The 26488-nt window shown below is 41.0% G+C and overlaps 7 protein-coding genes, 1 long non-coding RNA gene and 1 other non-coding gene across 10 annotated transcripts; 3 read left to right on the forward strand and 6 right to left on the reverse strand.

Moving 5' to 3' along the window:
- Positions 1-116: 116 nt before the first annotated feature.
- On the reverse strand, positions 117-3008 carry LOC140781040 (uncharacterized). Its single transcript, XR_012107630.1, has 2 exons — positions 2925-3008; positions 117-371 (listed from the first exon to the last, which is right to left on the reverse strand). It is a non-coding gene; the product is annotated as an uncharacterized lncRNA (long non-coding RNA).
- LOC140781031 (transcription termination factor MTEF18, mitochondrial-like) lies at positions 844-3012 on the reverse strand. The gene has a single exon (XM_073126798.1). The coding sequence runs from the start codon at positions 2845-2847 to the stop codon at positions 931-933; it is 1917 nt and encodes a 638-aa protein (XP_072982899.1). The 5' UTR covers positions 2848-3012; the 3' UTR covers positions 844-930.
- A 1168-nt stretch (positions 3013-4180) lies between these two features.
- Positions 4181-6755, reverse strand: LOC140782962 (G-type lectin S-receptor-like serine/threonine-protein kinase LECRK3). The gene has a single exon (XM_073129883.1). The coding sequence runs from the start codon at positions 6706-6708 to the stop codon at positions 4294-4296; it is 2415 nt and encodes an 804-aa protein (XP_072985984.1). The 5' UTR covers positions 6709-6755; the 3' UTR covers positions 4181-4293.
- A 930-nt stretch (positions 6756-7685) lies between these two features.
- Positions 7686-10263, forward strand: LOC140784679 (G-type lectin S-receptor-like serine/threonine-protein kinase LECRK3). The gene has a single exon (XM_073132205.1). It carries the CDS (start codon positions 7726-7728, stop codon positions 10147-10149), a length of 2424 nt encoding a protein of 807 aa, XP_072988306.1. The 5' UTR covers positions 7686-7725; the 3' UTR covers positions 10150-10263.
- A 426-nt stretch (positions 10264-10689) lies between these two features.
- LOC140784708 (uncharacterized) lies at positions 10690-12861 on the reverse strand. The gene is made up of 2 exons (XM_073132241.1): positions 12481-12861; positions 10690-11124 (listed from the first exon to the last, which is right to left on the reverse strand). Exons 1-2 carry the CDS (start codon positions 12821-12823, stop codon positions 10796-10798), a joined length of 672 nt encoding a protein of 223 aa, XP_072988342.1. The 5' UTR covers positions 12824-12861; the 3' UTR covers positions 10690-10795.
- A 25-nt stretch (positions 12862-12886) lies between these two features.
- On the forward strand, positions 12887-12959 carry TRNAF-GAA (transfer RNA phenylalanine (anticodon GAA)). The gene has a single exon. It is a non-coding gene; the product is annotated as a tRNA-Phe (tRNA).
- A 538-nt stretch (positions 12960-13497) lies between these two features.
- LOC140784698 (uncharacterized) lies at positions 13498-15046 on the reverse strand. Its single transcript, XM_073132230.1, has one exon. The coding sequence runs from the start codon at positions 14657-14659 to the stop codon at positions 13748-13750; it is 912 nt and encodes a 303-aa protein (XP_072988331.1). The 5' UTR covers positions 14660-15046; the 3' UTR covers positions 13498-13747.
- A 222-nt stretch (positions 15047-15268) lies between these two features.
- LOC140784689 (non-structural maintenance of chromosomes element 4 homolog A-like) lies at positions 15269-19080 on the forward strand. Its single transcript, XM_073132218.1, has 7 exons — positions 15269-15726; positions 15817-15897; positions 16561-16810; positions 16979-17069; positions 17536-17758; positions 17852-17943; positions 18540-19080. Exons 1-7 carry the CDS (start codon positions 15585-15587, stop codon positions 18798-18800), a joined length of 1140 nt encoding a protein of 379 aa, XP_072988319.1. The 5' UTR covers positions 15269-15584; the 3' UTR covers positions 18801-19080.
- A 782-nt stretch (positions 19081-19862) lies between these two features.
- Positions 19863-23848, reverse strand: LOC140780639 (enoyl-[acyl-carrier-protein] reductase [NADH] 1, chloroplastic-like). 2 transcript variants are annotated; one of them, XM_073126317.1, is made up of 13 exons: positions 23417-23848; positions 22585-22879; positions 22121-22230; positions 21976-22031; positions 21779-21863; positions 21640-21687; positions 21349-21423; positions 21145-21256; positions 20865-20916; positions 20714-20765; positions 20551-20608; positions 20229-20327; positions 19863-20139 (listed from the first exon to the last, which is right to left on the reverse strand). In XM_073126317.1, exons 2-13 carry the CDS (start codon positions 22835-22837, stop codon positions 20009-20011), a joined length of 1131 nt encoding a protein of 376 aa, XP_072982418.1. In that variant the 5' UTR covers positions 22838-22879; positions 23417-23848; the 3' UTR covers positions 19863-20008. The 2 variants fall into 2 exon arrangements, with proteins under 2 accessions (XP_072982418.1, XP_072982419.1); XM_073126318.1 differs by having other exon boundaries at positions 22585-22876; positions 23417-23678.
- Between the last annotated feature and the right edge of the window lie 2640 nt (positions 23849-26488).

Consider the following 26488-nt stretch of genomic DNA (forward strand, 5'->3'; position numbering starts at 1 on the left):
CTTCACAGAGAAATCAGTATATCCTCAATCAATTGGATGTCGCATCATCAACCACTATAATATCCTCGACTAAAGTTTTTTTTTTTTTTTCTTCTGAAAGGTCGGTACACCGTGACTGAATTGAATAAGAACTGCAATAGCACTAGATCTGAGATGTGTATTGTTTAAAGCTTCAACCTCCAATGACTCCAATTCCCCTACTAAAATAATACAACAAACACCAACAATTATAATGATAAAAAGAAAAACTATAGTGCACCTTCTTCATCCAGCAAAATATAAGGCAGTGAATTTTCAGCTTGCATCATAATTTTATCCCTTACAATTGAAATTGTTCAGCTTATCTCCATCCTCAAACACTAATATCTTCTCTGTTTGATAGAAGAATCAACATGCATCATATCAAGAGAAACAAGTGAGCCAGATTCATCCATCTCCAGCAGGAATCAGATAATTTCAATAAAACAAAGTACAACATCAATTGATCAAATTCTCATATATGTATAACTTATTAATATCTACAAGACCAACAGACATTGAAGACATTTCCAACTTTTACGATAAGAACAATAACGGCACAATAGTGAAGGGCAAAGGAGATACGATTAAGACAAATTAAGATTCTATATGCACTAGTGAATTGACAGTCATAGAAGAGCTTCTTGCCATATATCTCCCTTCCCTTTGACAGATAGAAGCATGCATTGTGCAATATCTCTATTGGCATTTTCATCACTTTCATCACACTGAAGTTATCCTTATAGTTAACACAGGCTAAGTATGTTTGTTCATGCAAGTTGGATAGAAGTAGAGCATATAAATAGCACTTTGAAAAATTCTAAATAAGCATGGAAGAGAGCCATTGCATAACATGTATCTCACATACTATAAGCAACAGTGCAGGCACCCTGTAATAATTGTGTCAATAACTTAGTTTGAATGTAATTCTTTCTTGAAGTTTTCCCAAACTACAGGACCATCTGGATCCTGATTTACAAACTTCTTTGTAAAGGCCTTATCGGAACATGCAAGGACACTGCTCAAAGCTAACGAAGGCTTAGCTTTTCCTCTTTCCTTGAGCCAATTGTACATCAAAAACCTCAGTTTGACCCTCCTAAGAGTATATGCCATATATCCCGGGAAATTCACTAGTGAATTTAAGGGATAGCCTATATTATTTACAAGAAAGGAAATCTTGCTCTCAAGGACATCTATCTTTTGGTTCAGAACCTGAGGAGCCCGTTTGATCATACGGGCCACATCATCTGGTTCAAATCCAGTTTGGACCAAAAAACCATATCGATCTTGAAGTTCATCACCTTTACCGCGAAACAGTTTGAGTGCCTTCTTCATATCCTCTGAATCTTCAATGAATCCTATACGTGACAAGAACTTTGTCTTCGCCCTAAGTGATCTTTCATCTTCTCCAGAGTTTGGTAGACGGCTAAGCTTTGTCCCAAAAGTATATCTTTCCAATTGATGCGGGTCCTCCTTTATAATCCTACACAATCGCTTTTTCCCAACATTTAGGTAGGTCTGGATGCTGTTGGGTTTTTTTAAGGAACAAGAGCCAATTATTTCCGGATGAGTAATGAAAAGTTTTTCAACATCCTCTGGACTCATTCCAATATCGATTAAGAATAGCATACCCTTACGCATGTTCCGCATGAAATTTCCAATCTGGATGTTTGGGAAATGTGAAAACAGATCAAATAATTCCTTTCTTCTTCCTCCCAATTTCATCAGGAGGACAACCACTGAAAACAACATCTTTCCTGAACCATCCAGCATAAGGTCTGGATGCCATCTAATCAAATCTCCCAAGCTTTCTTTACTAAACCCCAACTCAGTGAAAAATTCTAGAAGTACAAGCATCCTACTCCAGTTATAGAAATTCTTTTCCGACAAAACGCTTCCTATCCAATCTCTCTTGATGCCAAGGCCATCTAACCATTCTATAACCTTAAAAAATTCCCTGTTAACATCTCCAACCAAAAGAATTGGACTTGAAGCAACTATCTTGATAACAGTACTCTTACTGAGTCCCAATCCCTCATAAGCTTGAAGCTTCATATCCAAAATGCCCAACTTATATCTGAAAATTCCAGTGGCTTCCCTATATATCTTCCCTATCTTGCTACGAGCAATACCATAGTTGCAAAGAACATGAAAATTCTCAAGAAATTCTTCATCATCAGATAGGAACATTAAATTACGAGGCAGAAGTGGATTGAACTCACTAGGTTTCAGACCTATGCTCTCGAAGAATGGTTCAAATTCATTGATAGGGTGGTAGCGAAAGAAACGTGTCAACCCCTTGCCAATCTCTTCCTCTTTCTCCACCTTGTTCAGAAGCTTCCCAAGAAAGATGGGGGAGTGCTTGCACATATGCTCGGCGTCGGTAAAGTTTAAGTTTCTTGTGCCATGAAGGTAGTCCATTAGAGCGTTCTGAGCCTCCACAACTGCACGAGTGCTCCGTCTCACACCATTAGAGGGTTCCATTAGAGCTTCCTGGTCATGGATTCTCGCTGTAGCTTGTGATACTACTGAACTTGTCTCAGCACAAAAACATCTCGCATTAAACAAACCCGACATTTCCACCCAATAACCAGTACTTTTGTGGGCAAAAATTGAACCTCTGGAAGAATAAGGAGATACCCAGTTGGGGAAAGACGGTTCTTTAATGCATCGACCTCTACCTGAGTGGAAACTTAAAATCTTCGGGCAACAAAAAGAAACACCCGTGCGAAAAGTAGGGATTTTTGACGATCTCCATAGTTCCTCTGCACCAAGACGAGAAACCCATCTGAAGAAAGATGGTCTCGCAAGTTTCCGCCAAGGAATCATGGCAACTTCGAAGAAATTTGGGAAGATAGGGGGCAACCAAGCACCAAGATGATAACTTTGGTGGGAACTAGAGTTACCTCAGAAGCCATAGTCGTCCGCCATGCCTCCCATATAGAAGGAACGAAGCTCTCCCTCCTCCTCTCTTCCGATTACGAACCATACTAAAAGCACAAGTGAGGGTTTCTTAGGGGGTTAGTAAGTGTTAGAAGAGAGCCAGACTTTTAGTTGGACCGGAACCGTTCGATCTTAAATCAATCAATCGGATGGGATGTAATACTATTCCATTAGAGCTTCAGTTCGTACATAAAAATAATTTTATGCATAATTGTTTAAACTTAAATTAGTTACATCTATAATTTTACTCATATATTTTTTTTAAAAATATATATATTAAAGTACTTATTATTTATGATAATACTTTATAAGTAATTTTTCATACGACTTATTTTATATAAAATTTGATCAAAATATAAATGAGTGAGTAAAGGGTTTAGTTGGTGGTGACAGAGAAAGACTGAATTTTGAGATAAGGGTTTAGTTCTGAACGAAAACTGCACGACTATGTAAGATTGTATGTTTTAAAGACCGAATTATGAGATGAGGGTTTAGTTTTCAAGGAAAACTGCACAAATGTATAAGATAATATACATTTTATCTATCTTGATTAACTCTTCTGAGTTCCCGAAATGCCAACCCGCATTATACTGATTGTGGCAGTTTGTGCACTTTCTAGTTGAGATAGGGATGGAGAGACGGATATTTGTAAGAAATCTTTATTCCTGCCACAAGTTTTGGATTCTTGCTCTGGTAAAAGAAACAAGCTTTGATATTATATAAGAGAGCTTAACTACTATTTCTGCCGAAGGGTGTGTAGGAAAAAAAAAATCGAATGCTGATGGACTTATCTCTTGTGCTATCATTTGAGGTCAATATTAAGAGTTCAATTATAAAGCCCAATTTTGTGAAAATCTCTTCCATTCAGTCAGGTCGTATATTTATGACTAGTTGTGATATGTCAATCAGTGAACGCAGACAGCTATAGTGAAATGAAAGAAGCAATATATGGTCTTTGGACATAATGAAAACAGACCTCTTATTTTCACAGAAAGCTTAAATTTATTGGAGTTATACAGGTCTTGTTTGTTTGATATAACGCTAAACTCTGAACTCAAACTCAATTAGTTGATCTTATTTTTCAGTTTTAATTTTTCTAAAAGTAAATTTAATTATATATTAATAAATAAAAAAATATTTAATTATTGAACTAGTTTAAAGATCTCTAAACTAGTTCAGAAAAAGTCCCTATATTCAAAGCAAACAATACTAAAGAGTCTGATAAGCAAAGGGCATGTCCATCTCCATATAGATTCATAGAGAGCAAATCTACACAATATGCTATCTAGAATTACAGTTAAAAAATGACTAGGTTAAAAAGTAGGATAACTTTTAGTCAATTGAGCTGATGAAGGAGTTAGGATCTGGTGGAACAGCCACTTGAAAAGCTCCCTCCAACATTTGTATCACCTTCTTCATGGAAGGCCTCAATGACGGCTGATCCTGGATGCACCAAATAGCCACTGCCACCAATCTCTCCACCCTTCTTTTGTCATCCATTGCCTCCTCGTCCCCATCGACAAGCACATCAACTCTGCCGGCACTATAGCACTCGTAGGCCCATTCACTCAATATAGCCTTCTCATCGTTCTCTGCATTGGGCTTGACATTCCTTCTGCAACAGATGATTTCTAGTAGCAGAATTCCAAAACTGTACACGTCCACCTTGGAAGTGATCGGCATGCTCTTAAACCACTCTGGTGCAACGTATCCTTTGGTTCCCCTGATTTCAGTGATAGTGCCACTTTGATCAATCTTTAGAAGCTTCGCCAATCCAAAATCTGAGATCTTTGCAGTAAAGTCTCCATGTAAGAGTATATTCTGAGGTTTTATGTCACAGTGGATGATTTGGCTATTGCATTCCTCATGCAGGTAGTTCAATCCTCTTGCAATTCCAGATGCAATTCTCACCCTCTGATTCCAACCAGGCCTGATGCTCCCAAAGAGGAAGTTTGCCAGAGAGCCATTGCTCATGAATTCGTACACTAAGATCCGGTGCGTCCCCTCATTGCAATACCCAAGCAATTGCACCAAGTTCTTGTGATGGGTTCGCCCGATTGAGCTCACTTCAGCTTTAAATTCCTTCTCACCTTCCTTGACCACCTTGTCTAGCTTCTTCACTGCAATAAAGGTCCTGGATTCTAGTGTCATGACCCCTTTGTAGACTATAGCGCAGGCTCCTCGACCCAGCTCTTCCTTGAAGCTTTCAGTTGCCTTCTCAATATCGTTGTAAGTATATGCATTTAGATTCATGTCCATCTTTCTTTGTCCACTGCAGAACCTCTGTGGTCTCTGGTTGTACCAGAGAAGAGCAAGAGAAGTGACCAATATCAGAATCAAATTTACAAACACAGAGCCACCTAAAAGCACTGATACTATGACAATCCTTGTGTTCCGATCCCTTTTGTTTGGTGGAGATGAATTAAGTGAAGAGCTATCATTGATGGGCAATTTTATTAGAATCTTGCCTCCAACGCTCGGATCCATCCTTCCGTTTGACAGGGGAAATTTCTTCTTCCAACATGTTCCATCCATGTATCTTGCCACTGCGCACATGCAGTCTCGGAGGCAAAGTTCCTTGCATGTGTCTTCTGCTGCTGTCTGCTTATCGGAATCAGCTCTGGGCCAATCTGTATCGGCTAACTCGGCCATATAAAACTGAGTCTCTGGTTGTGCCATGTTTGCTTCGCAGCTCAATGGAGTGAAGTCGGGCTTGCAACCGTTGCGCGTGTATTTTATATCAATGTAACTGAAGCCCTTAGGGCATTCACATGTTGAACTGCCGCCATCAGGCTTGCAATAGCTGTTGAACCCACAAGCGCCGCTTCCAGTCTCCACCAAGATCGCGGAGCAAATGTCAACTGGTATCTGATATGCAATAGTCCAGTTTCCCTCTCTAAGATTTGTCTTCGGAAATATGTAGTGCCGGAAAACTCCGTCTGGGTCAAGTGTCGCTCTTTGGTAGTAGTCCGTCGGTTTTGCAACTTCGGGAATCGTTACATTTGTGTAATCGCCGTCATTCTTTTTGATGATGACACCAGCGGATTCATTGAAGACCACCTTATCTGTGGTAAGATTAGTCTTGTCCCTGCTGATCCAATAAGCTTCATAGGAATAAACAGTTGGAAGAGCAATGGTGTTCAACACTAGGCTGCCATTCGATAGCAGGAGCATCTGGAACCGGCCTAGAGAGAAGTTCGTGTCAGATTGATGAGAAGAGAGCAGGCCACCCTGGTTCATGACCTGGGTGGGCAGTAAGGTGTCTGTTGGATAGTCAAAGCTTTGCCATGTATTAGAGGAACTCGAATCGACGAGCACGAAGTTGCCGTTGTCAAGCATGGCGGCGTAGCTACATTTACCGTTGTTGGCTGACGTCCATGCTTGGGTGCCATTCTCATCACTGAGTACAAGGCTGCCTTCCATGTTGAGCTCCACCTTGGATCCAATTCCGACAAGCTTGACATCATCCTCGGCGCTGTCGCCTTTCGCGTACCATACTATCGTCGCATTCTTGATCTTGTTAAACCAGATGGCAAGAAGGTAGAGATCTTGAGTGGTTTCAACGCGTTGGAATCCGAAGGCGAATTCTTCCGAAGGCGATAACCACGTTTCAGCTATTTTCATGGTGGAGAGTGAGGAGCCTAAGGTGATGTTGCCTTTGGTTTGGGCATTAGAGAAGAGAAGAAGATGAGTAAGCAAGCAGAGGAGGCAAAGGAGATAACGGAGAGCTGTTATAGCCATCACCATGTCTCTTGGAAAATATTTGCTACCTATAGAAGTCGTGATGATATAGGGAAGCTTGTTATCCTGGCTTGAGATTTTTAGTCTCTCAAGTTGTTTAATTAACATATTATAAATATTGTGAAATTTATCTTTCTTGTGAGTATTTTAATAGATCAGAAATTTGACCTTATGAAGTACCAATTTTAGCCCGGGAAACAAAAGAATCTACAATTTCAATAGAACTGTCTTTTAAGACATCATTTTTGTAAAATTATCGTACTGCCGGGGGGAGGAGTCGACTTTTATCTACAATCTCTTAAAATATTATAACTACCACTAAAATCCTTTTGACTCTTATATTATTATTATTGTTAGTTTTTTTAACATAATACTGAATAAATTAGTGTTTAAATTGATAAATTCATCTGAGCAACAAAAAAGTCTTTTTATTTTTTTTGTGGAGCAAGTGCGTTCTTTCTCATCAAAAGCCTGCTTTTGGAGCAACTGGCCAAATCGTCGTTGGTTCATCCCAAATTCTTACGCTTGACTTCCAAGTCAATGAAGAAAAATTAACGACCCAAACATATACTTGTAGCAGCGGATCCTCTACGGTTCCGATTATAAGAAATTTTGACCACTTAATTGCGTGCCATGACCTCATTGGCTATCACGTACGGTTATGCGGGAAGAAGTTTCTACAACTATAGGTGATAGGCCTGTATAGAATCACTGCGTGCGGAATTGTCAAACGAGGTGCTTGTCAAACACGACAAAAACAATCACGGCTAAGTAGTAGGCCTGTATAAAATCCACACACTACACGCGTAATTGCCAAATGAGGTCCTTGTAATGTGACCCACAGCAGAATACAATTCAACACAACAGCAGAGCCACATAGTTGTACACAACAGCACAGCCCACGGCAGCGACGACTCATTGACCCCAGTGAAATTCAATCAATTTTTCTCGAAAAGGTGATAGAATCGACTACAATTCTATATGTTGAAAGAACTACAATCTTATTTCAGCCAAAGGAAATTAATGGCATACCCTTCTTCTCCCTTCCATCATCTCCTTGCTTCATTCTTCCTCGTCATCTTCCTCTTATGTTTCCGAAGCGCAACATGCGCTCGAACTCACCGGAACATCACCTTAGGATCCTCCCTCACCCCTCTCGGCGCAAACTCATCTTGGCTTTCCCCGTCCGGCGATTTCGCCTTCGGTTTCTGGCCCCTCGACGACAACTCCACCACCTTCCTCCTCGCCATCTGGTTCGACAAAATACCCGGCAAAACCACCGTCTGGTATGCCAACGGCGACCAGCCGGTGCAATCAGGCGCCCACGTGGACCTAACGGCCGACGGCCAGCTCTCCCTAAGAGATTCATCCGGCCAAGAAGTTTGGAACGCCGGCGTGAGCAATTCCTCCTACGGCGTCATGCTAGACACCGGGAACTTCGTCCTAGCCAACGCCGACGGCACGTACCGGTGGCAAAGCTTCGACGTGCCGGCCGACACGATCTTGCCGACCCAAGTGCTCGAGCTTGGCTCCACGCTCCAAGCCCGGCTAATGGACACGGACTACTCTAGTGGAAGGTTCATTCTCGCGGTCCAAAGCGATGGAAACCTCGTGTTTTACTTAGTCGCAACCCCATCGGGATATCAGTATGGCCCCTACTGGGCTAGTGACACCGTTGGAAATGGAACGCAGCTCGTGTTCAATTCAACGGGCAACATCTACTTTTCTCTCAAGAACAATACCTTGTTCTACTTGACAAATGGAACCATGGATTCAACTGAAGAGTTCTACCAAAGAGCTACCTTGGATTCTGATGGGGTATTCAGGCAATACGTTCATCCAAAAAATTTGACTCAGTCTATGGTTTGGAATGGTGATTGGAGTGTGGTGGGCTTCACGCCCTCAGACATATGCCAAACACTCATAATCCAGGATGGAAGCGGAGTTTGTGGGTTTAATAGCTACTGCACGTTTAGCGTTAACAAGAGCGTGACCTGCGAATGCCCACCGCAGTACTCCTTCATTGATCCGAACAGGAAGTACAAAGGTTGCAAAGCCGACTTCGCGCCGCAGATCTGCAAGGCTGACGAGTCCGATGCGGAAGATCTGTTCGAGTTGACCGAGATGACCAACGTCGACTGGCCCTTGGCGGATTACGAGCATTACAACCCTGTTGACGAGGACACATGCCGAAAGCAATGCTTACTCGATTGCTTCTGCGCCGTCGCCGTGTATAATGGAGGGGATTGCTGGAAGAAGAAGCTTCCTTTATCAAATGGAAAGAGTGGCAGCACTGTGCAAAGGAAGCTGTTACTGAAAGTACCAAAAGGTAATAATTCACAACCCCAGAGTCCTAATCCTGGTGGAGAGAAAAAAGATAACAAAACTTTGATCTTGGTGGGTTCTCTGCTTCTTGGAAGCTCTGTTTTTTTCAATTTTCTTCTCATCTCGGCTATCTTGCTTGCAACCTTCTATGCCCAAAAGAAGAGAGCCCAGAAGCCTAAGCCTGAGACTTCCAAAGCAGAGCAGGGTCTCAAGGCCTTTACTTACAGAGAGCTTGAGGAGGCCACCGATGGCTTCTGCGAAGAAGTCGGAAGTGGAGCATCCGGCGTGGTTTACAAAGGGCAATTGTCCGATGATCCCCCGACGATCATTGCGGTGAAGAAGATCGATAAGCTCTTGCCTGAGACGGAGAAGGAGTTCAAAGTCGAGTGCCAAACCATTGGCCAGACTTACCATAAGAACTTGGTCAGATTGCTTGGATTCTGCAACGAAGGAACCGAAAGGATTCTAGTCTACGAATTCATGAGCAATGGCTCTCTAACAGGATTTCTCTTCGGAAGCGAGAGGCCGGCATGGCACCGACGAGTCCAAGTCGCCCTCGGTGTCGCAAGAGGTCTTCTCTACTTGCACGAAGAGTGCAGCACACAGATCATTCACTGTGATATAAAGCCTCAGAACATACTACTAGATGACAATTTGGTTGCAAAGATTTCCGATTTCGGATTGGCGAAGCTACTAAAGAGAGACCAGACACAGACGAACACCGGAGTTCGAGGGACGAGAGGCTACGTCGCTCCCGAATGGTTCAGGAACGTCGGAATCACGGCAAAGGTGGACGTATATAGCTTTGGTGTCATTCTACTCGAGATAATATGTTGCAGGAAGAATGTTGAGTCAGAGATCACAGATGAAGAGAGGACTATATTGGCCTATTGGGTCAATGATTGTTTTAGAGTTGGAAACTTAGATTTCGTTGTGGAAGGAGATGAAGAGGCTATGCTTGATATGAGGAGGGTGGAGAGGTTTGTAATGGTGGCTTTGTGGTGCATCCAAGAAGAGCCATCTCTGAGGCCTACCATATTGAAGGTGACCCAGATGCTTGATGGAGCAGCAGCGATCCCTGTGCCTCCTGACCCTTCTTCCTATATCAGTTCAATCCAGTGAAGTCTAATAATGTTTACTCGTAACTGCATATATATATATATATATATATATATATAGTTTGTGAGGTTTCTTAGTTGCTTATTGTATAAAATAAAATAGTACCACTTTAGATCCTCTCCATCTTACGTAGGAGTGTTCAAGATTTTGTTTCTCACCTCATAACCGGTAACCCCCGGCGTGGTTCACCTCTTCACCGAGGCTTCTATTATTGCCGAGTTCTCGGCGCTGAGGTCCAGCTATCTGGCAGTCTATCCAACTGTGCTCATCTCCTCTTCTATCCAACTATGCTTATCTCCTCGCAGGAAGACGTGAGGCGATCGGTAGTTCTCCGTGCAGCTGCCACCATCTGATATCCAGCGCAGGCGCAATAAATCCAGGCAGAATTCAGGGCTGAAGGCGCCGGTGACCATCACCACATTTCCTGGAGGACTAAATCTACTGAAAATAAGATCAACTCCTTTTCCAGTAGTCGTGATACATATATTTCTGTTATTTCATAGGCTATCTCCGCATTGAAATATCAAACATGGACAAAAAAAATTAAAGGAAACCCGCAAGTATAGCATATAATGTGGTGTCTTTCCAATGTCTTCAGCATTAATATTTCTCACATCCACGATGGGTAGTCAAAATTCATCCCTTCTTACTATCCCTTCAAGGACTGGATAAAATTAACAATTAAATCAACCATGTGAGCATCATAATCAGGCCCCTCCATTTGGAAATGGCCGACTCCTTCAAGTAAGTGTGTCTCAACTCGGCCTGCTGCAGATTTCAGCTTACGCTGCAACTGTTTTACAGTTGTGAAGCCGTCTTTGGTTCCCATCACGAATAGTTTTGGTTTCTCAGACCGCAGGATGGCTCCATGGTGTCGCCCAAATAGGATGGAAGCTGTTAGGCCAAACGGATATCCCAAACTCACATAACCCACTACTTCGTGTATTTTATCCACTGCTGAGCCGGCAATCGGTGCTCCTGTTCCAGGATATTCAAATTAGCAGTATGTAATACATAAACACAGACACATGAATACGCACATGTATGATGAATTTGATCAAAACCATGTGAGAAAGTGCAACAAAGTTATGACAGTGAAATTAAAGTCTTAATCCACATCTCTGAGGTGTCAGGTGGTCATCGTTCCCACATCCCCGAGGTGCCGGGTGCATCGTCCCACTATCAAATATTAAAAAATTTATGCAGGCCAAGATGTTAGTAATATAAGACGGAGGGTGATAATACAATGATCTCATTAATTTTCTCAGAGAATGACCAAATTATATATCTATCACAGGCACTTGAAATTTTGAAATGTAAGAATATTATAGACATCAGAAAATCATTACATGGTCAACATTTTTCAATGAGATCATCATCAATTTTTACTCGGCGTAAAACTTACGGTAATTAAAAAACACGAAGACAACACTGTCAGTATTCAAACATGCTCTTGATGGTAGCTCATTGTGAATTGGTTATTATGAGCTTACACAGTCAGGGTTGATATCTAAAGTAAATCATAGTCAAAATAACGATATAAATCAATACCCTGGCCAAGTTAAACAGCATTGATTGAGTGCAAAGAAACAAAGGCAAACTCCTAAAGCCATATTTGATGATGCATCAGAACAGTCATAGCAAGTTACCTATGCATCCAACAATAGTCACACATGTATTTTATGGTTTACAAGCAGACAATAGATGAAGGATAGTGAAATCAGCTAGCGATATAATAGATCAATCCCCAGTGCAAAAGCTGCAATATTTGCTATTTGTTAGAAGTTTAGGGGTCTCTGGAACTTATTTTCGAAGTCTGATTCAGGACAGTCCAGTATTGACAAACAATTTCAATCCATCAAAATTTCCATATTAACTATTTCAGACTCTTTGGAGTTCTATCAAGGATTCTCTACTACCTAGATCTAATTGCAGAAGTTGATCTATATAAATCTTTTCATTATTGCCCTTATGGCAGAATATTCCCTTCTTTTCTACATCATCTGCATCATCTCCGAGAAACTCTAGTTCCTGATATTGCATACCTATATTTCTATAATTAAACACAATTGCCAGCCACTCATGTATCAAACCCAGTTTCCAATTTCAAATATATGGTGTAATCAAGCAAAGAACTCCAAAACTCTCTGGTAGTAATGAACTCTAATTCATAAGGAAAATCCTAAGGGCCTAAGAATGTTTCAGAGAACTCCTCGATCCAAATGGGCGAAGACCCATTTCATCAAACAGCTTCAAGTCAAACAAAAATCAAAATTCAAGAGAAACGGAGACCCCCCAAAAAAAACGGAAGGAAGAGAGCAGAAAGGAAACCACCTGCAGATGAGCCCACCAAGACGATCCCATCAGGAGAGAAGGTAACTGAGACCCACTTGCACACGGCGATAACGTCGTTGACCTCGGCGAAGCCAGTAAGAGAAGCTCTTCCCGTTGACTTCCCCGCCCCTCTCATATCAAAAGTCACGGCCATGTAACCCTCCTCGGCGAGGCCCGTGGCGACCCCCCTCAGGAGTCCCTGGAATCCACCGAGAACAGTGTAAGGGTGAACCAGGACGACAGCGAGTTTGTTGCTTCCGCTCGCAAGAGTCGTTGGTCTGACGATGCGAGCGTCAAGCTTTACGCCGTCGCTGGTCTCCACCGTTGCCGACTCCATTGGCATTGTAGGTGAATGAAGATGGGAACGGAAAAGTTGGTAAAAAGATATGTTTGAATAAAGTAACATGCGGGGATAGCTCAGTTGGGAGAGCGTCAGACTGAAGATCTGAAGGTCGCGTGTTCGATCCACGCTCACCGCAATTACTTTTTTCTATGTTTTATTTTTCTTTTATCTATTTTTTTCTAGCTCAAATAGACTCGTGCATAGCTCATATACTGATATACTCCATATAGATTCGAATAACCTATGTACTCATAGAACTCATTTTATGATTTATGAATTATGATCGATGAACCCATTTAATAAACAATCCTATTTATGTTTATTATTATATTCATGCTGTCTTGAATTCGTCCGTTCTGATTAATTTCATGTTGGATTAAATAAATAGTTTAATCCAAACTCTGGATCTCTCACAAAGAGCAATCCTCCAAATAAAGAGAGGAATATAACAATAAAAGGAGCGCCCGACTTTGGCCTGCCATGATATTCTTATGCGTGCGCAGCTCTTTGCAGCATTATAAGCAGCCTCGAGTAAAGACATGAGATTGCTAAAAAAAAAATTAGACAAGAGATTGTCACAGGGATTGTGCTTAATTACACTTAACTTTTTTGATAAATTATTTGACAATTCAGATGGGTATAAACTCCTGAAAGTATAACTAGCAAACTTAAAATTGATCAACGAAAAAGGCATAGTAATTAACAGTGCTAAGATTCAAACCTAACACATCTGTACAAGATAAACAACAAAGATCAAGAAGAATTATGCCATCGCCTTAAGAACCGTACACTATTTTTTAGTGGGGGGGGATCAACCACAATGCCTTAACACACACCTCACCGCCGGCTCAGTTTAGATTCCGGCGCGCATCCAAAACCTTTTTCAGCTCCTCGTTCTCCTCCTCTGACCCTGCCGCCTTCCCGCTACCCCATCGATCCCTCTTCCCCGTGTTGGGACCCACCCTTGCTGACGTCATCCCCGCCGGGAAACCTACCTACAGCCGCCGGCTCAAACTTTCGGCCGCCGATCTCCGCCCTGAGATCCTCCACCGCCCTCCTGAGGACACCGCTCTCGGCCCTCAGCGCACCAAGCTCGCGCTTCACCAAGAAGCACGCCTCCTCCTCCGCCGTCTTCTTCTCGTTCGCCTTCCTCTCGTCCGCGAGGTGTTCGATCGTGATCTTGCTCATCACGAGGAGCGGCAGCTTGGCAAACGAGATCCCAGCCATCGGATCTTTCCCGCCGCCGCCGGCGATCGCCGACCGGAACTCCGGGGGAATCTTAAATCCCCACCGGAACCTCACGGTGGTGCGGCTCCATAGCGGGAGGACGCTCCTCGAGCTAACCTCCATGTCGGAGACCAAGCCACCGATACCGCCATTGGCGGCGCCGTGAAATCCGTTCACGATCGGCGTCTCCTCCCCGTTGACTGATCTCTTCTCGCCGTTCGTGTCGATCTTGCCTACGACGGCGGCGTTGGATCTGATTGTCTTCCTGACGGAGAAATCGCCGAATCGAGGCTTGAAGAGGATAGAGAAAGCCGGATTTCGTCCGAGGAGGTTGAACTCGGCAGTCATGGCAATGGGGGCGGCGATCGGAGACCCGAAGGCTCCGATCCCTGTCTTGACGACGAGGGAGAAGGGGTTCCAGGCGTCGTTGGGGCGGTACGAGACGCGGAAGGAGGGGCCGGAATCGAAGGCGGTGGCGAGGTCGAGGCGAAGCTCGTCGACGTCGCCGGCAGCGATACCTGAGAGGAAGGGGAAGCCAAGGACGCTGATGGGGACCTTGGCCCGCAGCAGAGGCTTCTGGTCGTCGCGGAACTTGATCGAGGCTTTCATGGCGGCTTCCTCCTCTCTCCAAAGGGTTATGGTCTCCCAACTCCCTCGCTCTTCTCGAATTCTTCGATCCAAAACACTAATAAATCGCCATGTAAGGAGCTCCAATTAAACTAGGGCTACGATTTCCAGAATTGGGAAGAAGGGCAAGTGGTAATTTTAGTGGAGATTGCGCCTTGGATGGATTGAGACGAGGGAAAGGACAGGGCTGGAGGCCGTGATGGTTGATGATTCGGATGAATGGTAGCAATTAGGGCGTGAGTTTTCACTAAATTACCGTGATGGCAATTGGATATGAGTTCAAGAGGTCGGTTCGGCTTTCATTTTTATTACATATTTGAAAAATTCGAAAACACACCCCGCCGTGTATCTGGATAATTTTAATAATATACACACTCTCCAGACCCCAACTTTTCCAAAGAGTATGTATGTTTTTCCTGACGCAAACCAACCTCACAATAGAAAGAAAGAAATAAAGAGTGACCCTACCAGGCACGGCGGCCGCAAGGGCCAATTCGGTCTCGCGCTTAGATCGGGGCCGTCCATCATGCTTCGAGATTCGAAACTAAGCAGCGATGAGAGCCGTAAATTTTGATAGCGTAATAATATCATACGCAAAAAGCCCCCGGTTAGGACTTTTAGCAAAGCCGCCCAAAATCCCCAGATCCCCTGCGCTTGTTTCGATTTGGAGTCATTTCTTGTCGAGTCCCAAACCGGGGAAAAATAAAACCCAACGCGTAATTTTTGTCCCTTAATTCCTAGGTTCTGGGTTGCTCCAATCTATACCGGAATTCGAGTTCGACTACAATAAATGTGCTTGCGAGCTCTGCGTCGGGAGATCTCCAAATACTCGATTCAGAGGTTGTCTTGTTCGAGTGATCCCTAGGGTTTTACGCTGTTTCGATCCTTGCTGACGAAGCCCTCAGCCATGGTGAAGCGAGAGCCAGGGGGGAGTAGTGGATTAAGAGAGGAAGCAGGGGAGAGGAGTACCAGTGGGCAAAGTCGGGAAGGCGCGGTGGAAAGGCGGATACTGCGGTCTCGGTATCTTGCCGTCAAGAACCTAATCAGCGGTACGATTTGTGCTCTTGTCTATTCCTTTTTCTCTATGGATTTATCTGATTGCTTACGTTCCAATTTGAGTGGGGTTTGGTGATTCCCAGATGATCGGGAAGATATTGGCAGAGGGGATTCGGATAGATTCAGTTCCATTATCACCGAAGTGGAGAATCTTCATCAGCTTGGTAAGTAGATCTCCCTGTATTAGTGCCATATGATAAATTATGCTAAAAAGATAGAGGAGGTGCAATCAAAATTTGCGTATCCAAGTGGCAGCTGGATATGTTTTTCCACTGGACGTAAGGTGCTTTCATACAATTGATTTGTGACGATGGAAGCCACTGTTTACTTTATGCAGTTGTCTCTATATTGTCTTGCTTTGTTTCTATTTTGTATACATTAGCTTAATTGTGTTGTCTCAATATTGTTTACACCAGCTTGTTGCTTATACAATGTGTAGAGCTTCAGTTAGAACTCTGAAAATTTTGTATAGTAGGTTCATTGGTTGCTACGTGAGACCTTTCTGCTAGAAATTGGTTTTGAGACAACGTGTCCTGTTACTTGCTCTTCTAATTACTCTCTAGTTAGTAGTAGCAAAAATTCAAAGTCATCTTCATTTGCATGTTATCTTGCAGCTTTTTAGTTACAGTGTCTTTACAGTGAGAACTCTAGCTAAACACCTATGCATTGTCTTTGACTGGAGACACTAGACAGAATTTCGTTTCATCTTTGCATGCATTAAAGAATGGCAGCAGGAGGGCTCTTTTGTATCTTCTTTTCACACACTCTTCTGTTTTACTAGTGTGATGGTTACATTCTTATCTTCCAATTTATACTTACATTCACAGTTCAGAAGCCCCGGGAACAAGTTGCAGATGCAGAGGCTCTATTGGATATTGCTAATACACTGGTCACATCAGTTAAGTCTCAGAGGAGTGATGGACTCAGCCCATCAGACTTTGTATCAGCACTTCTGCTGAAATTTGGCCTACAAGATGGAAATGCCAACAATAATTTTGTTCAGAATGTGATTTCTTGGGCAGATGTTGGGTTCTTTGTATCTCATGTTTTCATGAAGGTGCCTGGATGCTGCACAATGTAAAGTTCTTTTTATTCTGTACTGCAATGAGAATCTTAAATTTATTTTCCTTTTTGTGATAAATTGTGCTGACACTGATGTAGTAATGTGAAAAAAAGAAGAAAAAAAATTCTGTGTTGTTTGTTGCAACACTTTTAGCCTTCTAATTGTTTCATGTTTCATATTAGGAATGGACCTATGGACAACCAATTGAGGCAACGCAAACCTATGATTAATAGAAAAAGGACGAGGCCAGCGGAAAGTACTCGACCAGAGGAGGTTGGTTTTTGTTTTTGTTTTAGCTGTCACTGGTTGTGCTGATTGCTGAATTTTTCTTGGGGTGCATTTTGTTCAATCGGCCTTTGTAAGTTTCACTTCCTTCTCTGTGAAAAGAAACTACTTAATTGGCCCGCTATTTGTCCCTTCATTTGCTTGCCTATTTTCAAATTCAAGGGTCCTTTGTCTTCTAGAAAAGTCATATTTTAGTTTTCAGGAATGTTGATTTAATTCTGAATGATTGTACTATTTGTGGTCACCATGTTGCAAGCTGATCGTCATAGGGTCTGACTTGCATGGGGCAACAAGTACACTTAGAAGATTAAATTTAGATGCTTCAAATGTCCCAGTTCATGATTGCCCTTCATGTCTTAGTGAGTTAATTAGTCACCTAATTAACAGTTAATAAGTTGGTAATATAAGTTAGATATACGTTACAAATTTATTTAATTGTTGTCTTTTTTAACAGCTTGCTGAGGCTGAGCCAGGGTCTGCTGAAAAAAGTGATACTGATAGGAACATGTCGACAATGTTTGATATCTTGAGAAGGAGAAAAAGTGTGAAAATGGAAAACCTAGTTTTGAACCGATTATCTTTTGCACAAACTGTAGAAAACATATTTGCCCTATCATTTCTGGTAAAGGATGGCAGAGCTGAAATTACTGTGAATGACGCTGGATATCATCTTGTTTGTAAGTTCTTTTCTGTGTTTTCTTTCTTAAGTTGAGCTCTAGTGCAAGCTTACTATAGTGACAGTAATAATGATGTGCTTTTTTATTTCTTAGCTCCACGGAATGCTCCTGCAGCCACTTCAGTTGCCTCAGGGGATGTATCTTACAGCCATTTTGTATTCCGATTTGATACCAAGGACTGGAAGGTACTGGGTTATTAATCATTGTTTTGCTGCTTTCATGTTTTCTTTTGTTGGCTAATCCAACTACATAATATTTATATCAATCTCGGATCTTAGTCGGTTTTGTCTTTATCCAATTTGTATGTATGCTAAAGAGTAAATACACTCACGTAATATTTATAGAGAGATCCAAACATTATTGTCAACTGCAGTACGAAAATTTTTGTGGTAGAAGGGTAATGATCTATAAAATTAGGAAATTGTTGTGAGAACAAAGGCTTTATACTCTTTTTTGGTTGAGTCATGGAAAGTTCATTATATTGGTACATATCATGTAGTGTGTTCAGTCTTCTTTTCATTCTCTTCATATTTTCTGTGTTATTGGATAGCTTGTTCATAATTTTTTTGAAATTGGAGGGCACATAAACAGGAAATAAAATATGAGAATTATAAGATGATTCAGACTGATCACGAGTTAACATTGTCAACATTCACAGTCATTTCAACTTTCTATATGTCATGTCTTCTAGTTATGAGTATCTTCTGTGTATGATTATCTCCTAAAATCCACATAACAGCCAGTTGTTTACGTTCCCTTTACTTGCTTTGCCGATTCACAGTTAATGTTGGACGTTGTTGGGAAAGGGGAGGAATTAATGCCCCATAGGACTAATCTGGGATCATGTGGTGCCACACTGTCAGAGGCAATTCATGATGATTCTCAGTCCGGTGCACCTTCCACACCAATAAGAAAGCTGACTCGCAACCGAGGCCTGGTAATACAGGAAGAATCAACAGTTGATGATACACCAAAAAAAGATTCCTCTGGTGAGGAATTCCATCACAGGCAAAAGGGTAAACGCCGCAATCTCGGCATTTGAGAACCCATATTCATATCCCAGATATAGTTTTTAACAATTCTTCATATTTACAACTGATTTATAACATAGTTTTCATGTATAGATATTCAACTCAGAGAGCCACTAACTTTTCTAAGTAGGATCCTATTATTCATTAATCATCATTGTTAATATGATCCCTTTTTTGCCTTTCCCCCTTTCCGTGTTGTCTTATAATATTCCAAAACAATTGGAGAGCAGCTGTTTGGGAGATATTATTTCACCATCAATTGTTTTGGGTTCCTTGCTATTTTACAGTTAATTTGTGTGCAACAAAGTGCTGCAGATCCGTTTTCAAATGCTATTAAAATCATTACCTTTGAACATATATCTTCTCTGCTGAATTGCATAGAGAAATTGAAGTGCTATTGTCTGTGATGGTCGCAACCATTTATTACTTGTAAATTACATAAATCAGGCTTGTGGATATTGTATGAAGCTTACAGCTTTTTGGTATATCTTGACAAGATTTGGAAGTAGAACTAGAGTCAGATTAACATCTTGGATCTGATTTAGTTCTGATTCGCACTTTGTGGAGTACCTCTAATTATTTTTGTACTACTTTTTCTCCGTCATTTGTAGCAAATTTTCTTTTCAATGTTTGATCTCGTATTGCTGAATTCATTTTTGTTGAATAAGAACGGTAGTTTTCTTTATGTTGGTATGTTCGGTTACATCAATATTGAGAATAAAATATAATAAACATCTGGATTAGGAACCAGTTATCTTACTGCTGGTTGACTCTTATTTATTCTAATCAATTTTAACTTGCAGTTTATATCGAACTGGAACATAATTCTTATATTTATTATTCTCAAGCAACGCCGGCATTTACTGTCGGCGTTTGTGTATTACATTTATATTAGTCGGCCCATACCCCACGAAAGAGAGCCACACGCATACCACGTGCGACTCGGTAAGCTGAATTTTTCGGCTCAGCGAAGTTGATGGCAACTCTGCCTGCCATTTCTTGTGTACCATCTTATGTATTTAGCATAGTGATTTTTTTAATATATATTTTGCATTAGCACTGTCAACTCAAGATTTAAAAAAGAAGAAGCAAGAGTTTATAAATATGACAATAAAAATTCTTTAACTCTTTATTTGTCGATGACAACCCTCTGGAAGAAACTTAAAATTTGTATCGTTCTCTAATTTTAAAGACCCAATTTTTCCCATGCACCTCCCTGTTAGACTGTCAGTGTTGGGCTGTCTGTGGCAAGCCCCATCGTGTTCAACCCATTGTCCACATAGACGACGGAGCCAGTTATTGCCGAAGCCAAAGGGGACACCAAAAATGCTGCAGCATTTCCAACCTCATCTGTAATCAATTCACGGAAGAAAAGTGATCAGCGTATAGCTGAAAATTTCACCAATGGAAGATTTAAGCAAACATTTCCTGTGATCTACCTGCTAACAACTCTTTCTGCAGTGGTGAGTTAGCATATGAATAGTCTATCATTTTCTCAATGAATCCGATGGCTTTTGCAGCACGGCTTCCCAATGGGCCTGAAAATATATTTGACCTAATTTAAATCATCCGAAACCAACTGAAAGAGAAGGCGGAAGATTAGAAACTAAAGCCATTCATTCGATACAATCACATGTAATATTGATGTTCATTCCAGTAAGTTAGAAGTAAGCTCCAAAAAAGAAGATAGTATTGGTGGATTCAATCAAGCAGACATAATTGGAAAAACAATATCTTCAATTAAGTAACTGCAATGCGTACCTGCAGATATTGTATTAACTCTAATTTTGCCTTTTCTTCCTGCTTCAAAAGCTAGAACCTGCATAAAGAAAAAAAAAACAAAGCCAAAGCAATTAAAGCGACAAAATTCATACCAAATCAGTGCAATAAGAAAACATTTAAAGCAAAAGTTTCAAGAAAATACTCTGGTGTCACTCTCCAAGGCAGCTTTAGCTGAACTCATACCTCCTCCATACCTGAAGATTTTTTACATTAGAACTTCAAAGCATGATAAATAAGAATAGTTCAGTATCAAGACTGCTTTTAAGTTATCAAACAAGTGAAAGAAAGCATACCCAGGAATCGACCTTTCAGAAGCAATGTATGTTAAGGAGATTGAAGCACCACCTGCAGTATATGGAATGGTAATGAACACAGGAAAAAGAATAAACATCATTGCTATGTCGATGCTCAAGCTTAACCCACAACATGTCTATCAAACTGGAGTCAAGCTGGACGAACATCCAGACACCAGCCAGGGTCATGATCATCAAGTATATAGAAAAGCCAGAAATATGTAGATTGTTTTCTAAAATTAATGAGAAATAAAAGATAGCTCAATTCCTGCAATTATACCTGGATTCATTATTGGAAGGAAGTGTTGCAATAATGAAACAAAAGAATAACTAGATGCTGACATAGCAGCGAGGTACCCTTTTCTGGATGTCTCTAGCAGGGGTTTAGTAACCTGCATTACCAAATATCCATATGGTAGGCACGTCCTCACAGACCATAAAAAATAATGGGTTTAGATATGTCTCTAAGATAAAGAAACTTTACCTCTGGTCCATTTGCAAGAGAATGCACGAGAATATCAATGCTTCCAAAATCATTCTTGACACACTCAACTACTTCCTGCAGAAATAGAAGAAAACATACATGATGAGCACCAACAAAACCAAAATTTATAAGGCTGTCAGCAGTCAGACCAAATTTGGTCATCATTCTAGAGGCCAAGGAGATGGCAGAATATGAAGATGTGCACAGATTTAAAAAAAAGCAATCTATATTTAAGTATTCAAATTAAATATAAAGGAATTAACAGAGCATGACAAAATGTACTGTCACTACCTTGACAGTCCAATTTGATGAACCTGAGTAACGTTTGTTTGTTTTAACCTGTATGAAACCACAAAAAACATGAGTTAGTATATCCTTCATCCAGACAAATATAGTCTGAGTGCATAAACTGATAGACTTCTCATCTCACATCTTCAGGTACATCCTCAGGGGTATCAAAAACCGCATCTAGTGGATATACTTTGATAATTTCCATTAGAGAACCATTAACTAACCTGCAGCACGGTTAACATCATATATTTATGTTGACTATATGACCAATTAATGATAAAATCTATCCATACAGTTCAGAAAAATAAAATGCAAGTTTTAAGTAGCGGCACTAACTGGCGTGACGCATCAAATTTGCCCCGCCTCAAGCTAGTCTCAAAAATATTGAGAGCCTGCAGAAAGAGCACAGTTTTGAAAGCTTGTCAGATGATGTTTGCTAGTTTACCCCCGAGCTATTGGTAAGTCAATAGAGCTCACATACAGGTACCCATGTGCCAACAAGAATGTCCGCACCAGCAGCAGCAAGAGCCTTGGCGATTGCCCAACCATAACCATTGTCGTCAGCTACGCCAGCAATAAATGCCCTTTTACCTGATAAGATGACCATACTGAAGTTATTGAAACTAGAAAGCTCGAAATACTGAAGAGATAAGATGCAGCAACAGAATTCAGTAAGATTGGATTATGTTCCAATTTTACTAATATCACTTGTATGTTTCACCTTTTGCATTTCTCAGGCTGCACTACTTTCCAAAGATTTACTGACTAATGAGACAAGACAAATAGAGACTTTAATGAATATTTTGTAGGATACTATAAGAATTCCTTTTCGTGGTCAAACTAAAGGAGGAAGGCAAAAACATGTAGAAGTTCAGCTATATTGTAAAATAAAAGGTCGTTATTCCAAGTCAAGCATGAAATGTAATGCAAATGATATTGTTTTACCTCTCAAGTCGACAGGCAGTCCTGAAACACCTTCTTTCCCACTTTCACTAGACATTGCCTTTGGAACCAAACTAGTGAACTTCAACGAAGCAGATGTAAAACTCTGGCAAAGAGGTTTCCTGGAGGAAATGTAAGAGGGATTAACTGTCCCTTTGACATCAACTGCTCTACATGACATGGACATTCTCTGACATGGGGAAATGCACGGCTTTGTGGTTGTCATTTGAAGGTATCCAGCCGTTATCATTGACATCTTCTATCGGCTATACTTCCAAGTGCTGATCTTAAAGATCTTCTGTCAAGTTGGAAGACAAAACAAACTTCATAACATAAAGTATGGAATGGTTTTGTAGATCATGAACGTCCTAAATATGTGAAAAAATTTCAATCCAAAATTGGGGGACTCTTAACTAACTGGAATGGCACTTCCGAAAACAGCACGCGTTAATCCAAGTAGGGTACTTGTACGCTAATACCACTTTAGATGGAACATTTACTTGATCTCTAGTAGCATGCTAATTTCAAATGTCTCCCACAGAAGAGAGTTTATATATATATATATATATATATATATATATATATATATATATATATATTCATTCCCTTCCGTTATTGCGAAGTTTTTCTTCAAATCTTTGTAATATGCAAGCTTCATTCTTCGACAAATTGCAAGCAGAAGCATTCCAATAAACACCGGAAAAATAATTAGAAGAATAACACAAATTGGACGGTTCTTGCACCGATGGATTAAAGTAAACCTCTGCATTCCATCAAAATCAAAAAGGGATCGTAGATCATGAACGTTGGCTACATTTTCCAAATCGAAACTCACCTATCGAAGCAAAACCTCGGTGTCTTCCCCTCAAATCGACGCCGCCTTTCCAAACTCCTCAGATCTGAAGTAGCTAAGAAGACGATGGATTTAAACGGGGGGGCGGGGCGGAGGGATCGATGAGATCGAGGTGGCGCTTAAGAAATTTCTATCGCTTTCGGAGAGATCGAGGAGAACTCGCCAGTCCCTTGGCGGTTATTAGGGTTTGGGTTTTTGGATTTGGAGTGGAGAGATCACGCTCCCTACGTGGGTGTCATGTGGTAAACGACAGCGCAGGAGAGGGAGAGACGTTTATACGAGGAGCTGAGCTGAGCTGAAGCTAATTGGCGATACATTTTTTCTATACCTCTTTTTAATTACAGTTGGGAAGTTGGTGGGTGAGCTCAACTGCCAAGGGGGAGTCTGGCAACCGGTATTGGCAACTATCCCGGTAACACGAAATTCTGAGACATCGGCCTCGTTCGGGTTGTTATGGGGCTAGATCCTGGCCCACATTGTAGGCAAGTAGTACCGGGTGGGGCTTGGGTTCTGGCCTTTAACAAGGTCGGAAAATCGGGTCGGATCCGAGGCCCAAAAGAGTGTCTCCTAAACATCTATCGCTTGTTGTAAAAAATAATACTCTGACAGAGACTCCGTATTGAATTAGACAACCTGTTTTACTAATATCCCCAGATGGTTGTATTTAAATCCAATCCAATTTAAAACTCGAGATTGCAATCCAATCCAATCTGTTGAAATATCACCACTATACTCTTTTAATTAATAATTACAAGGCAAAACTCAAGGACATTAACCACATACAAACCGTCCGCTATTACTCGTTACTCATTACTCTTTTTAAGTCAATAACACGTGAACTAAACTCCAACAAAATACACAACATTAGATACTATGCAACTACTAACTCCCCCAGGAGCAATTCCAAGGCCTAAACAGCCGAGCCAGTGCTGCTCCCGAACCCGCCGGCGTGAGGGTGGTGCCCGATACCAGTACCGGTAGTAGCTCTCTCTTCAGCGTGTTGCTCCTTCGCAGCACGCTTCTCAGCCTCCGCCTCGCCTTTCCTCACCTCTTCACGCTCCTCCGCCACCATCTTCTCTGCCGGATCCCGCGACCTCATCTTCTCCATCTATACTCACCAGTTAAGTGGAGTGCTAGTTAGCAGGTAAGAAGACAAGGTTACCTCAGGTAAGAATAAGAACGAGAATAGAGCTAACCTTTTCCTCGACAGTCGCCTTGGCCTTCTCCGTGCCGGCCTTGGCGGAGGCCGCCACGTTCTCGGCCTTCTCCTTGGCAGTCGCCATCGCGCTCTTCCCGCTCTGCATCTTTGCTCCTCTTTGAGATTCGCGCGTGTTTCCGATGTGTCTTGGTTAAGGTATGTACATCTATCAGGGGGCGTACAATATATATATATATATATATATATATATATATATATATATATATATATATATATATATGAAAGTGGCAATGGCTAAATTTTTGTTGACACGTAGAAGAATACGTGGCATTCGAGTTGTGCTACGTGGCGGGAGAGGGCGATAGCAAGCGACTCACTATGTGGCGTGGCGAGCGAGTCGCTCCATATCTTCCGTCTTTCGACACGTTTGATGGCAATTAGTTAAGGATCGATAGAAGAATTGGGTTAATGTTAACAGCTTTTTTGAGACTATAGTGGTTAAGTTTAACAAAATATTCAATCCTTCGAAAAGAAATGCTTGGCATGCCACAGCTATGCTTGTCAACGTTAGGTTGTATGTAAGGCATTTTTCCCGTGGTGTATATGATCCAACAGTATTTTTTGGAGACATCCGTTCAAATGTCATCGCTAGAGAGGTCACTCTTTGCGAGTAGGATGTCGTTGGTTATCACCATCGTGCTAGAACGTTTGTTTTCTGCATGTCATATAGAACATTTATGGTGCCTAGCTACTTAAGCATAAATAGTTGTTAGTAGTTGGTATGTAACCCTTAGTCAGACATGAATTTTGATTTTTCGATCTATAATAAATTGGATGGATTTACTATAAGTAATTCTAGAATTAAATTGGATTTGGATTCCGATCCTGAGTAGATATCCACGGGAGCTCCAGTATAAATATATATACTCAAAATTATAATGTGAATAATTTTGAGTCTCTTAAAAAATAACTTTCTGCTATATTAAGCTTATGATATTTTCTATGAAATGATTAAAATATTACGTTTTAATTTAAACTATTCAACTATCATATGAGGCTAGAATTTGTGACTGGTCACTTTGAATAAGATTAAATAATAATCTATGAAAACCGAATAGTAAATATATTTTTCTTATTTCATAGTACACCGAACTAATCAATTACATTTTTCTTATTTCATACCGGTTTTTCCTGAGAAGTTTAAATCCGGCTATTATCAGATTGAATTTGGATCTTACTCGAGGTACATATAATTAAAAAAAAAAAAGAGTAAATATAAATTTTATAATTATCTATTCATTTAATGTCTAATAGATATATAGATATAGATCAAACCAACTGAATTTGATTTAGTTACACATTTTTTTTTTTTTGTGGTTATCTAACTAGTTTTCTTCGGAACCACGTGAATGTGCAACATGAGAGATGCTTAATTGAATGAAAAAAAAAAAAAAACGCATGCAAAAGACGTTCGTCACGAGGAAGAACACGTGGACATTTAAGAACAGTCTGAAGAACGTCAACAAAATTATAAACGCGATATCGTTGACATATCGTCTAAAAACCATTTGGCGATGTTGGCTTAGTGGCTTAATTTCCGCCTGCACAGTAGAAAATTGATAAATACACACATCTGAGTCTGTGACACGCAACCAGTACTACTACTTCCTGTGGTTATTAAAGTGGGGAAGTGACATAGAGTAGACACCTAGATATGGAATTTAGCAAAATTAATCTTACTATATTTGAGAACATGTGGTTTAATGTAGTGGTTAAGCAAGCGTACTACTCCGAAATTGAACTCGTCGTGCAGTTGCTAGTTGTATTTGATTGAACAAGTGGAAAGAAGTGATGACAATATTATTGTATATTGCATCTCACACCCAAAAAAAATT

This window comes from Typha latifolia, chromosome 1 (assembly GCF_019914945.1).
Source record: "Typha latifolia isolate L0001 chromosome 1, TyphaL0001v2, whole genome shotgun sequence".
In the NCBI taxonomy this organism is placed as follows: Eukaryota; Viridiplantae; Streptophyta; class Magnoliopsida; order Poales; family Typhaceae; genus Typha; species Typha latifolia.